The sequence below is a fragment of the Mauremys reevesii genome, linkage group 2, assembly GCF_016161935.1.
Source record: "Mauremys reevesii isolate NIE-2019 linkage group 2, ASM1616193v1, whole genome shotgun sequence".
Classification (NCBI taxonomy): Eukaryota; Metazoa; Chordata; order Testudines; family Geoemydidae; genus Mauremys; species Mauremys reevesii.
In genome coordinates, this window is record NC_052624.1 from 642,283 (window position 1) to 656,329 (window position 14,047).

At 58.4% G+C, this 14,047-nt stretch overlaps 1 protein-coding gene across 3 annotated transcripts in view; it reads right to left on the reverse strand.

The window, feature by feature from the left end:
* The window catches only part of AGAP3 (ArfGAP with GTPase domain, ankyrin repeat and PH domain 3), a 213,067-nt gene that overhangs the window by 93,745 nt on the left and 105,275 nt on the right, over positions 1-14,047 (reverse strand). For all 3 annotated transcript variants that reach the window (XM_039523630.1, XM_039523629.1, XM_039523631.1), the window contains exons 7-8: positions 9,085-9,212; positions 1,291-1,446 (exon numbers count right to left, since the gene is read on the reverse strand). In XM_039523630.1, coding sequence (XP_039379564.1) covers positions 1,291-1,446; positions 9,085-9,212 — 284 coding nt within the window. The remainder of the gene's footprint in view (positions 1-1,290; positions 1,447-9,084; positions 9,213-14,047) is intronic.

A 14,047-nucleotide genomic window follows, 5' to 3' on the forward strand; every position in this document is an offset into this window, starting at 1 on the left:
GTGGGGTGGCTGTGTGTGCACATGGGTGTAGAGTGTGCTGAGAGATGAGGTGCAACCACAACCAGCAGAAATAACAGCTGTAAATGTCCCCAATTGACTCCCCATGATGTCGCAGGGCTGGGGGTCCCTCAATCCCCTGGTTCAGACACGCCCAGCCCTCCCCCTACATATCAGCAGGGGCCCCACAAAGCTCCTAGGTGTCTGGCTAGCATCACACATGGATGCAAGAGGAGCTCCATGCGCCACTGCTGGCTCTGAGCACCACCGCCTCCGAGACCCTGCCTGGCCCATTCAGCCAGTGCAGAAACAGAGCCCCAGCCTCTGGGGATGTCAGCCCCTGCGCGGGGGACAGGGCACCGGGAGAGCGATGGGAAAGGAGCAGCAGCGCTGTATGCCCACAGGCAGAGCCGCTCCTCACGCCCCCCGCCAGGAGGATGCACACGCACACACACGGAGGATGCACTCACACACATGGATGTGGAGGATACACACACAGGATGCACGTGCTCATGCACGCAGAGGAGACCCACGTACGCGATACACATGCACACGAAGGATGCACACGCACAAGGGGAGGATTCACACACGCACACACGGAGGATGCACATGCACACACAGAGGACAGGCACACAGAGGAAACACATGGAGGATGCACCCGCACACAGAACGCGCGCGCGCGCGCGCACACACACATACACACAGGATGCACACGCATGCACCCACAAACACACAGAGGATATTCGCGCGCGTGCACACACACAGAGGACACACAGGGCGAATTCACACACGCACACAGAGGATGCACACACAAACACAAAGAGGATGTGCGCGCGCACACACACACACACACAGAGAGGACACACACACATACACACAGGGCGAATTCACACACACAGAGGATGCACAGACATGCACACACAAACACACAGAAGATGTGCGCGCGCACACACACAGAGGACACACACATATACACAGGGCGAATTCACACATGCACACAGAGGATGCACACACAGAGGATGTGCGTGCACACACACATGGAGGACGCGCACACACACACACACACACACAGACATGCACGCACGCACACACAGAGGATACACACACACACACATACACAAATGCTCTGCATCGCGCTCCCCACAGCCTCTCTGTGCCCACGTGCCCACAGAAGTCACGCTCTGCTCGGTGGCACCAGCACGTGAATGGCCGTGAGCAGGGCCGCCCTGTGCTGATGGAGCCACTCTCCCCTCGCCCGCCTGCCTGGTGTGTCCCGCCACTGGCCACGCTTACCGTGAAGATGTTGGAGCGCCGCTTGGACTGCTTGCGGATGGGGGTGGGGGTATTGGAGGCAGCGATGGTCTCGATGCGCAGCTCCCGCTGGCTGATGCTGGGGGTGGAGGGCACAGAGGAGGAGTAGTCGCTGAAGGCGCCGCTGCCGTTGGTGGCCTGCAAGAGAGAGAGCTGGGTGAGCTGGCGTGTGACTGGCACCCGCCTGCAGGCTGCCCCCCGGGTGGCTACAACATCCCCCTTGGGTGTGCTGACACTGAGCGACCTCACACCGCAGGGCCACCTCAGACTGTCCCTGGCGCCCCAGGGAAGCCGGCTCAGACAAGGGCTTGGAGCAGAGGGCACGGAGCCCACGGGGGACCACACAGCTCACAACCCTGACTCCATGTTCTCCCCGGGCTGGGATGCGGCTCGTGACACTGCAGCAGGGCTGGCTTCTCTGAGGACTGTAGCACTAGCCCCTCGGTGCTGGACCTGGGAGTGCAGTGGAGTTTCCATCGTATGCAGGATTCGTTCGGTTCAGTGGCTCTCAGCACCCCCACTACACAGACTATCCCAGCAGCCCGAACCAGCCAGAGTAAACCAGGAGGGCACAGCTGGCACAATGCCAGCTGCATGAAGCCTGTGGTGAGCAGTTCTTCTCTCCTGCCCCTTCCCAGGGAGGCTGCAAACACCCCAAAGCAGGAGGCCAGGGAGCCCTGCCAGACTCTTGGGTTCGTTTCAGTTTTTTGTCACCCCCCTGTGGCAGCTCCAGATGCGCCTGTATCCAGACAAACATCTGACCCTTGTCTGGCTCCATGTCTAGCTGGCAGCCAGTATCAAGTGGAGTGCCCCAAGGGTCAGTGCTGGGGCCGGTTTTGTTCAATATCTTCATTAACGATCTGGAGGATGGCGTGGACTGCACCCTCAGCAAGTTTGCAGATGACACTAAACTGGGAGGAGTGGTAGATACGCTGGAGGGTAGGGATAGGATACAGAGGGACCTAGACAAATTAGAGGATTGGGCTAAAAGAAATCTGATGAGGTTCAACAAGGACAAGTGCAGAGTCCTGCACTTAGGATGGAAGAATCCCATGCACTGCTACAGACTAGGGACCGAATGGCTAGGAAGCAGTTCTGCAGAAAAGGACCTAGGGGTTACAGTGAATGAGAAGCTGGATATGAGTCGGCAGTGTGCCCTTGTTGCCAAGAAGGCTAACGGCATTTTGGACTGTATAAGTAGGGGCACTGCCAGCAGATCGAGGGACGTGACCATTCCCCTCTATTCGACATTGGTGAGGCCTCATCTGGAGAACTGTGTCCAGTTTTGGGCCCCACACTACAAGGAGGATGTGGAAAAATTGGAAAGAGTCCAGCGGAGGGCAACAAAAATGATGAGGGGGCTGGAGCACATGACTTATGAGGAGAGGCTGAGGGAACTGGGATTGTTTAGTCTGCAGAAGAGAAGAATGAGGGGGGGTTGATAGCTGCTTTCAACTACCTGAAAGGGGGTTCCAAAGGAGGATGGATCTAGACTGGTCTCAGTGGTACCAGATGACAGAACAAGGAGCAATGGTCTCAGGTTGCAGTGGGGGAGGTCTAGGTTGGATATTAGGAAACACTATTTCCCTGGGAGGGTGGTGAAGCACTGGAATGGGTTACCTAGGGAGGTGGTGGAATCTCCTTCCTTAGAGGTTTTTAAGGCCCGGCTTGACAAAGCCCTGGCTGGGATGATTTAGTTGGGTTTGGTCCAGCTTTGAGCAGGGGGTTGGACTAGATACCTCCTGAGGTCCCTTCCAACCCTGATATTCTATGATTCTATGACTCCTGCTCAGCCCTCGGACTAGTGGCAGTGAGTTCCTCAGGCCAAGTGCCCACTGTAAAGAATGGCTCCTGACTGTACAGTAACCAGTTGTTGGTGACATTTGTCCAGGTGAATCCCACTGCCAGGGCACGTGTGGGGCCTCCTGCCCAGCCGCGTCCATTGGGGTTGCACCTGCGTACTGTGCGTCCAGCAGCACCCCGCTTGGAGTCCCCCCTGGGAGATGCAGCCTCCCCCACCGCGCCCTTCCCTCACTGATCCAGAGGGCAAGCTGGCCTTGAAGGAGTGGGAGAGGAGCACAGGTTGCAGGATCTGCACAACCATCTCCGTCTCCTGCCAGTGAGGATCCACACACACCACTGACAATCCGACGACGAGCAAGCAGCTGCCAAATGAGGCAGGTGAGGTCTGAGGAGGGAGCCAGATCTAGGCAAGAACACAGTGCCAAGGTGCAGACGACTCCATGATGCAACCCTGCCAAGCTCTCTGGTAGCAAGGTTCCTAAGTCTTGCTAAAGGAGCTGCAGCGCCGATACACACGGGATGGGGGAGGCCTGCAGCTCACAACAAAATGGGCTGGTCCACTGGGATAACCTCTGGGGAAAAGACTGCCCCCAGAACTACCACTGCGGGTTGCAAACTACCAGGCAACTCCAGAGTGGTTTTGTCCTATCTGGATAAACAGAAGGGGCTCTCTGAGCACCCAAGGCATGCAGCCTCGCCTCCCCAGGGTGAGAAATCAGGTAGGTCACTTGCCTGCTTCAGATGGGACCAAGAACGCACCTTGGAGAAGGCTTGGGGCAGGGACTGAGCCTCCCCTATCCTTGTAGGAAAGCGAGGCCTCAGGGCTCGCAGCTCACCATCTCTGGCTGTGGCGACAGCCACCGAGAAAGCCATCGAGAGACTGGTGATAAAGGGAACAGTCCTTCCTGGGTCCCAGCAGACCAGGCGGACCATCTAACTGATGGATTAACACCCTGGAGGAGTCTGGGTGACCACAGGGGGTGAGCACCAGGTAGGCTCAGGCGGATGGCAGGCAGAGGCTGCAGCCAGGGGGGCTCTGACTGAAGTGACGGCAGGACCGGTTTGCTACAAGCAAAGGAGACAGTTCAGTCCTCAGGGCAGGAGTTTGTACAAGAACCAGGTGTGTCCAAGTACCCCAGACAGAGAACCTTTCGCCCACCCCCTGCAGAGGGAGCTGGTGGGTGGTTCCTTGCTGTGGATGAGGATGCCATGAACATCTGTGAAGCGGGATCTTTTGGTGATGCTCAGTGTGCTAACGTCCATGTGGCCAGCGGCAGCGACCTGAAGGATCTGCCCCTGCTTTTGAGACAGAAGATCCAGGATGTTTGGAAGTGGGAGCGGGAGCCATACGGACATTGTAGCAGGCCCGTATCACCTCGAAAGGAGCTGCACAATTCATTGTAGCTGCATCTCATCTACTCCCCCGATGACCCTGGAGAAAGCATGCAGGAGACCTCCTGTCCGTGAGAAGAGGAAGGCATGTGAGAGACTGCGTGTGGAGCAGAGCAGGGGGCACTTGCTCTGATTACTGGCGAACTGATCTGTCCAAGGGAAGAGGGATTTGAGGACAGTTTCCTTCCGGAGCCCCTCCTGGGCAATGAATGCTTCCTGCCAAGGGAGTGGGCCAGGCCGCTCTCACTCGTTAGCACTGCTGAGTGCGGATGGCTTCCGGACCAGAGATGTCCAAGCCCTGACCTGCCCCCTGACACAGCACATGGTCCATGGTGCTGTCTGTCAGGAAAGGGGAAGCTGCACCCTTCCCCAGAGCCCTGCCATGACATGGCCTGCTCTGCTCCCCAGGGCCCACAGACCCGGGGCATTCCCCACCCCAGTGCGGACGCTGCTGCAGGAAGGGGTGAGTGGAAGGCCCCCCTGTGCAGACTGACTTTCGCTCAGCGAGATGGGCACCCCCACCGTGTCTGCTGGCTGGTAGACTGCCTTCTGCCAAGGGAACGGGCCAGACGCCCCAGCAGCCTGCGTGTGGCTGGCTGTGGCGAGAGGATGAGCTGGGATCTCTCCGTAGGCTGGAAGGTCTTTGGAATGCAGTAGTGCTCCTACGAAGCCAGAGACCGCTGGCACAGGTCCCTTGCAAACCCAGGCACGAGACAGACTCCGCACTGCAGCTGTCCTGCAGGGATCTGCCCTGGGCAAACCAGGCTGCGAGGCGGGGTGCACGTCTCACGGCTCTCCAGGGGTGAGCTCTGCCATAGCCTCGATATACTTTCGAGAAGGACCCCCATGGTTTGCCAAGCTCTAGGCTTAGCTTTCCCCACGATGAGCCCCATGGATCCATGCTCCCAGACCAGGCCTGTGGGCGCCAGCCCCCTCTGACTCGCAGCACGGCTCCCCAGACTCCTGGAGAGACATCCCTCTGTCAGGACACGACGCTCTCAGTGTCTGCAGCACGGCCCGCTCACAACAAGGCAGCGTTTATCTGGACTCAGAGTCCTCAGCACAGGGAAGCCACATTTCAGGCAGAGCCCATGCTGGCAGAAACAGCTGCTCTGACTCCCTGCCACCCTCTCTCTCCCTCCGGCTGCAGGTCTGGGTGTCCGCAGCTGCACACCTAACACCCAGCTGCTCCCGCCTCAGTTTCTCTGTCTCCGCACACTGGGTTCGCGCTTCAGCTTCCTTTGCTTCCAATCGTTAAACTAATCTGCATCGCGGAGGGTTCCAGCATCTCCGCAGAGGCTCTGAGGAGGCCACTGGCTGGGCCGGACCCGATCACGGACTGGCTCCTTTCGGTAGCTGGGAGCGAGAGGCCCAGGGAACGGGGCCTGGCTTCGGAGCCCTTGAGGGTGTGCAGAGATCACTGCGCGGCTCGGCCAGGGCTGCAGGAAGCGGTGCTCTCAGTGCTGGGTTCACTGTCTTCTCGCTCCAATGCCCAGGGTGTAATGAACTGTCACATGTGCGGTCAGGAAGGAATCGTCCCCCAGGTCCGACTGGCTGTGACCTTTTCGCCTCCCTCCGTAGCGTGTGGCAGCAGATCACTTGCTGGGATTACCTGGGACTATCTCAGTATCATTTCCCTGCCACTGCTCGAGCGCGGCGCCCCTCAGTCCCCTGCAGTCTCTGCCTGTGGCACATCAGTTGCCCCCTGTGTGTCTCAGTTGGGTGGCTGCGCTGAGTGGGCAGGCGCTGGGTAGACAGGGGGTCAGACAGATGATCTGGTGGCCATTAAACTCTGTGACTCTAAGATAAGGACCAAGACCATGAACCTGAATAGAAACTCACCCAATGAAAGACGCCAGCAGCTCATTCTGGCAGCTGTGTCCCTGTTACCGCCTCATTCTCAGCATGTTCAATTCTGTGTTTAATCCTTGTTTCAACCACTTTAAGCACTCCTGGAGCCGGGCTCCCAGGTCTGTGAGTCAGGCACAGTGTTTGTACCTGCCAGGTCTCTGCTGTGGGAGCTGACTTGACGGAGGAGTTGGCTACACTTAACTTTCTGCGCGCGCACGCGCAGCTGGCGCCAGCGCTGAAGCGCTAGCGCCAGTGTGCCAGCAGCGCTGAACTCCAAAAGCGCCCCCTCCTGTCGCTCCCTGTGGGAATAACGGACAGCGCTGGAGCGCCGCCCGCGCGCTCAGCTGGGGCTACACTGGCTGCACTGGCGCTTGCAGCGCCAAGCGCTGCGCTGTGTGTTTTGTAGCCCTGCCTGCTGCTGCGCGTAGCTAAGTGTCTAAGGGACGCAAACTCTCGCTAGCAGCTCAGCTGCTTGGACTCTCGGGCAGACAAACATCCAGTTCCGGAGACTTGCTGCTCCCTACTGACCAGTGTGTCCAGCACCTCCTCTCGTACACCTCTGTCTCGGACAGCGCCTCAGGGCCAGGGCAGCCATCTCCCAACATGCTCTCTGGATTGAAGACTGATGGCTCTCTGCAATGTCCTCCTCCTCCTTACCTGCGCCCTTCCCCCAGGGCTCCCAAGAACCATTTTCTCACAGCCTTCCTGCTTCTCAAACACTTCGACAATATTTTGTTTCAAAGTCTTCGGATATTTGCTCTTTAAATTCCCTCAGGCTCCCTGTTTCTGCACCCACCTTACCTGCCAGAGTTTGTTCCTTCTGCAGGCCACCCTTGGCTGCATGTCCCTGGCCCAGCAAGGGGTCTGTTTGCCTCGGGGACCCTGGAACCTGGTTACGTAGCCAGACTGGCTAAGCTCTTGCTGCCCTGCCGCCTTTGCGGTCTACAGCTTCCCTGCCTGCTAGGACTCTGGTTTGGTGCCTCCGGCTCCCACGCTGATCGAAAGATTGTAACATCCTCACTTTGGACTCCAGGATCTTCAGGGTTTGGAATCCCCCTTCCCAGAGCCAAGTGTCACTGGGCCGGTGTTTGGTACCTTCCCTCCCGTCAGGACGGTGAACTGACCCATCCCATGGTCACTGGTACTTGGTGGCTCACCCAAGTTACTCCTTGAACCCGCAGCTGTGCGCTGGGAGCATTCCCTGTGCTCCAGGACTCGCTACTCCAAGACACAGTCGTTTCCAGCGTGGAGAAACTCCTTGTGAGAACTGACTGATTTAAATGCAGGGAGCAGAAGTCCTGTTTGCTTAGACCTCTCTAGTCTCCCTCAGCACTGCGTGAAAGGTCTCCTGTCCCGGAGCTGGATGCCCTTGCGGGGGGTGGGGGGGTGCACAGGGCTGGGAGGCACCTCCTGGGTCACGGAGTCCAGCCCCAGCTATCACAGGCCACCCCGTCACATCAGCCCGTTCAGAAACCAGTCAGCTCCCTCTCCACCAAAGGGATCTGCTGTGTGCATGTCTCCGCTAGGTGTGTTCTCAAGGACTCTGTTGGGCAGAGTGCCCCTCTCCCCCCTCCGGCTGCCCTGCCTGCGTGGGGTACAGCCCCCATCTGTGTCCCACCTGGCAGGGATGCCTGTTCTTCACGCACCCCTCTGGGGCCAGGCCTCGAGTCACGGCCTTTCCCTCATCAGTATCTCTCAGCAGAGCAGACACATTTCTAGAGTTTGTTTCATTCCTTGGTGCAACGCCCCATCCTGCTCCTGGAGTGGTCTGCCCCCGAAGTCTTCTCCTTCCCTGCAATGTCTCTCCCCAGGCTCAGCCTGCCCCTGCCCCTGCCCCACGTCAGCTGGAATTTCTGCCCTGGCTACACCAGTCCCTTTGGCTCAGTGACCTCCCAGGTGGAGGCCTCTGCCTGCCTGACCAGGGCTCCTCAGGCCCTGCTGGCATTCCCAGCTCCTAGGCGGTTACCCCCAAACCTAGCCTGCTCTCTGCCGGCAGCCTGGTTCCTTTGCTAATGGTGGAGCCCGTCCCTTTTGCAAGGACTCTGCCTTCCCCAGAACCCCATCAACACAACCCCTCCTCCTCCTCCTCCACCTTCGGTACCTGCACTGGGTCCCTGGGGTTCCCCACAGGCTGGCCCTGCCCCTGGTGCATGGCAGGGGACAGCCACAGGCCTTGGCATAGCCTGTTCCTAGCCCTGGAGATGCAGCTCCCAGGAACTGACCCCACCCCCTGGGCTCCCCCCAGCCCTCTTGGAGCTTCTCCAGGTGCCTCCCACCCGGGGGCAGGTTCCTGCCTGGCTCTCAGAGTCTCCACAGCCTCAGCTCAGGCCTCTCCATAGCACAGCCTGGCTGCACCCCCCAGCTGGCACCTCAGCTCCTGGAGCGTCGCCCACGCTGCGGGAGGGACCGTCGGCCTCCCCCACGTCCAGCTGACAGCTGGGCCAGCTGCACAGTGTGTCCGCTCCCCCATCTACAGAGCCGGCCCAGGGCAGCCAGACTAGACTCTACACGCTGCCCCGGGGCTCTGGGGGCCCCATGCTGCTTCCCTGCAGCCCCCTGGGCCCCAGGCAGGCAGTGAGCTGTTGTGGGCCCTAGGCCGGCAGCCCCCTGCCGGCTGCTCTTCCAGCTGCACTGGCTGCTCCAGGGTGTGTTCAGAGACAGGGGCTAGGCAGACCCAGCCTTTACCTTTCAGTCAGCGGGGAGTGCTGGGGCGAGGGTCCCACTTCTCACCTGGTTGATGTGCACAGAAGGAATCGAGGCAGCGGAGACAGACGAATGACTAGGTGAATTGGGCAGGGACTTGCAGGGCCCTATGGAGAGCTGCTGTTTCTTCCGCAGGGCCACCACCTTCTGAGCCACTGGAAGAGAGAAGAGAGGGGCTAGGGTCAGACGGCTTTCCCCACCCAACTGCCTCTCCAGAGCAGTTCAGAGAGACCCAGTGCCGGCTCCTGCCTCTGCCTGCAGCTTCAAACTGCCCCTCACTGTGGCACCAGGGACTCCCTGTGGCTGCCTCAGGCTGCAGCAGACTAGAGCATGGAGCCGCTCCTGGCTTCCTAGGGGAGCGCCGTACCACTGCAGTTTGCCCTGCCCTCGGGTACATGTCCCACAGTTCCTGGCACTGCCCCATAAAGCACTGGCTTCAGGGGGATTGTGAAAGATCTTCTAGGAGCCCAGGTGAACTGCAGGATAAACAGTCAAATTCCCATAATTTCTTGGGACACCCCCATCAGTCTGTGGCACTGGCTCCGTACCCAAGCCCTGGCCTCAGAACAGGGCCAGGCTGAACCCTCAGCTGCTGAAGCTTTTTTTTATATATATATATATATATATATAATAATTGGAGATATACCAATCTCCTAGAACTGGAAGGGACCTTGAAAGGTCATTGAGTCCAGCCCCTGCCTTCACTAGCAGGACCAAGTACTGATTTTTTTTGCCCCAGATCCTTAAGTGACCCCCTCAAGGATTGAACTCACAACCCTGAGTTTAGCAGGCCAATGTGCAAACCACTAAGCTATCCTGCCCCCCTTTTGGAAAGCTGTTGCAAGGCACCAGGGGCAGCGGAGGGGCTCCCGCAGGAACGGCAGAGGGTGCAGCAGCTCACAGAGCCAGCTCCTGAACTGGGCATGCCCTGAGCACACCAGCTAGCCCTGGCCTTCATCCCAGCTGCTCCTGTGATCCGCCTCAAATGCCCCGGGTGCCCCCATCCCAACCTCCACATCCCTGTCCTCCAACCTGGGCACTTGGCACCTCCATCCTCCAAACTGGGAACCCTCCACCCTAGACACTCCTCTACCCATGTTTAAACAAAGATAAACACCCCCCTCTCCTGTGACCCACACCGTAAGCACAGCTCAGAACCCAGAGGCCAGGTCTTCACAGTCTCTGCCGGAGCCCTGCCCACCCTGGGGAGAGCAGACAGCTCCACAGAATGCCCTGAAGGCTGATGCACATGGGAGCAGGGGAAGCAGGCGCCCCGGTGAGGGGCCATGCAGAGAACGCCCTGCCAGAAGCGCTCCTCTCTCCTACGTATGGGGCTCCAGCCAGTGCCCCACTGATCACAACAGCATCAATACGGCACTGGGAGAGGTGCCCCTCAGACAGGCAGTGCAAAGCCACTGAGAGCTTCATGGGGTAAAGCCAACCTGGTCGTGCCATATGCTGCTGGCACCATGTGCCCTGTCACACGCCTGCTGCTAAACCAGCGGTTCTCAAACTTTTGTACTGGTGACCCCTTCCACACAGCGAGCCTCTGAGAGTGACCCCCCCTTATAAATTAAAAACACCTTTTTATATATTTAACACCATTATAAATGCTGGAGACAAAGCGAGGTTTGGGGTAGATGCTGACAGCTCACGACCCCCGATGTGATAACCTTGTGACCCCCTGAAGAGTCCTGACCCCCAGTTTGAGAACCCCTGGGCTAAACTCTGCGCTGGCTGCAGTTCCCAGAGAGCCTGAAGAGGCCACACCAAATACAGCATCGAACTGGGAGGTGTCTAACCCTCAGGTAGCCCCAAGGGTCCCTGTACCCCAACACCAAGGCTGCACGCAGATGGGAAAGGCTGACCTGCCTTCTCGGCCAGAGCTGGGAGTCCAGCCCAAACTCCCTCAATCGGAGCAGCCCGTATTACCCCTGCCATCTCTCCCAGCTGCCCCCCCACCACACAAACCGGGGTGAGCCTCAGGAAGCAGGCTCGCACCCAGGCTCTGCGCTCACTCCAGCGCTGGGCTGGGGCACTGAGCATGCTGGCTGGACCTGGTGATGTCGAGACACAGAGCCATGTGTAGCCAGCCTACTGCAGGCACCACAACCCCGCGCCCTCCGCTGTCTGCAGGCAGAAGAAGAAGGGAGACGAGATGGACCCAGCAGACCCTCACCATGCTGCGATGGTCATGCAATCCCCCGCTCAGGAGCAGCGACCCACCCAGCCCTGGAGGCCAGTGCTCAGCGGATGGAGTGTGACCGCAGACTGGTAGCACAGAGCTGTTGTCCGGCTGGCAGCAGAGGCTGCAGAACTTTTTCATCCCTCTGTGGGGAACAGGCCTCAGCCATGCAGCCTCAGGCCACGTGCATGAGAGTGGCCATTGCCCTGCCCATGAGCCCACTCAATTGTTCCTGGACAACTGGGCACTGGCTTGCGGTCAGGACTCCACCGTGGGTGCTGTTGTCACGTCTGTTTCCATGCACTACACAGAATGCTGCCATGGAGGGGGCCAATTTACCAGCGCGTACCGAGGGACAGAAACAGCTGGAGCCGTCTGCTCCCCCACCCCACCCCCAGCAAGCCCAGGAGGCTCCACGCCAGCCTTGGTGGCAGGTCTCTGCAGGTCTCCGGTCTCCTCAAGAGCTGGCAGAGGAGGACACTTCGCACCACGTAACACTGACCCTGGGGCACCAGGCACACACGTCCTCTCCCAAGCTGCGCAGAGCGTTGGCAATTCTGCTAGGCAGCGAGTAAGGGCAGAGTGGGCTGGGGTTTGACTAGGAGAGTCTGAGGACGTGGCAGTCCCTGATGGCCCCCAGTGACAGCTCTAGGGTGGAGCCACACCACGGCATGAGGCAGCAGCAAGATGGACACTATCCACAGCTGGACAGAAGAGTTGCCGCTGGGCGCAGCCTGCCTCAGAAATGCTCCGTGCGCACAGGTTCCAACGGAGGGGGCAGGAGGACGGCTCATTGAGCTAGTGCTGGCCTGTCATTTCCTGCTCCGCTGCGGGGGGTTTCTGCGTCTGTATTAGTTATTCCACTGCTTTTGTTTGCATTGTGAGGGGTTTTCATGGAGCAGAGAGCCCTGTGTGCGCTGATGAGGCAGGAATTATTAGCGACTGTAGCTACAGGCACCGCAAGGGACTTTGGGTGGCGAGTTTGCACTTTGGCCGGATGGCCGCTTTCCTCCTGGTGGGTTTGGGTTTGTATTGGTTGTGGTGAGGGAGCACAGGCCAACTGATGTGCTGCCTATGCAGAGACCTTTGGCAGAAATTCCTTCATTAAACGAGCATAAACACGCAGGAGAGCGGTGAGATCCAATGCAGGGAACACGCACCCTGAACCGAGGGCAGCAGGGCCATGCCATGTGTGCCTTGGGGAGTCTCGTTTTCTTTGCCACCATCACAGGAAGGAAGGAGCTGGCAGGTGAAGGAGCTGCCCTGAATAACCAGGTGGAGCAGAAACCAGCTGCTGTGTCTGCCATCCTCTCCCTGGAACCATGGCGCCCAGAGCTCATTTGCCTATTCTGCCATCAGTTCTTGTCCTGACTCTCTCCTGCTCAAGATGGAGTGTCGACTCTGAATCCCTCTCTCCTGGCCCCTGGTGTGTGTAGTTGCTCTGACACTTGGATCCTGCAGGCCTGACCCACCACCTGCTCTGGGCGCTGCGGGGGGTGTACGGGTCACTACAAGGAATAAGAAGTGAACGGGATAATGGCCATAGCAATGGCACTTCCACCCTTGGACTACCAAGGAACGCCAAGCCCAGCGCCTCCCCTGCATCCTACAGCGGCAAGTCGCAAACTCTGCAGTGAGGCGGGGGGGCAGGTATGGACGCGCATGGGGGGCGGTGGTTACGGCTTGCAGGGGAAGAGCTCCCTTCGGAACAGCTGGGTATTAGCCAGGGCTTCAGGAATCCTGCAACAGCAGGGTGACTAAAATCAGCGGGACTCTGCTCTGGGGGGTTCATGGGAGAAGCCTGCGTGCTGTCCCGCTGCATCTCAGGCTGGCAGAAAGACGAACACTGAGAATTCATTCCAAAACTTCAGAGAGCTGAGGAGTCCCACTGCTTCGCCCCTGCTACCCCGACCCTAACACACCAGAACCGACATCCCTTCCCTTCTCCACAGCTCTCCAGAGTCCAGAGCAGAGCAGAGTGAATTCAGCTCAGCCCATCACCCCGTTCATAGAGATATACCTGCCTCATAGAACTGGAAGGGACCCTGAAAGGTCATTGAGTCTAGCCCCCTGCCTTCACTAGCAGGACCTGCACATCTGCTACCACTAGCAGCATGCTCAAAGGAAGGCCTCCGAGACATGCCAGCAACAGAAGTAGAAGGGAATAATCATCATTCAGGATGCTGATGCTGGCAAAATGGTGACAAAAACTGAGCTCCATGGCACCTGCAGTGCTACTGCACAAGGAGGAGGCCGTAGAAAACTTGATCCCTGTGCAACAGAGTGAAGGAAGCAGACCAGACAGGTCACAGACTCATAACGTTTAATCTCAGAAGGAACCATCAGATCATCTGACCTCCTGTGTCTGACAGATCATTCAGTTTCACCCAGTGATCCCTGCACTGAACCCAGTCACTGGCGCTTAGATAAAGCACCTTCCAGAAAGGCCCCTAGTCTGGATCGAGAGACACCCGGAAATGGAGAACTCACCCCTTCCCTGGGGAGTTTGTTGCAGTGGTTAATCATACTGTTATAAACGTGCACCTCATTTCTAGTTCGAATGTGTCAGGTTTCAGCTTCCAGCCAGTGTTCTGCCTGTCTCCACTAGAGTACAGAGCCCTCTAGTGCCCAGGTACACGTACACTGCAATCACGTCACCTCTCAGTCGTCTCTGTGAGAAGCTACACAAATCGAGCTCCTGGAGCCTCTCCCCGCCAGGCATTTTCTCCAGCCCGTGAATCATTTCTCTCTCTTTTCTGAACCCTCTCCAGCTTTTCAACTTCCTTTTGAAAATGCAAACACCAG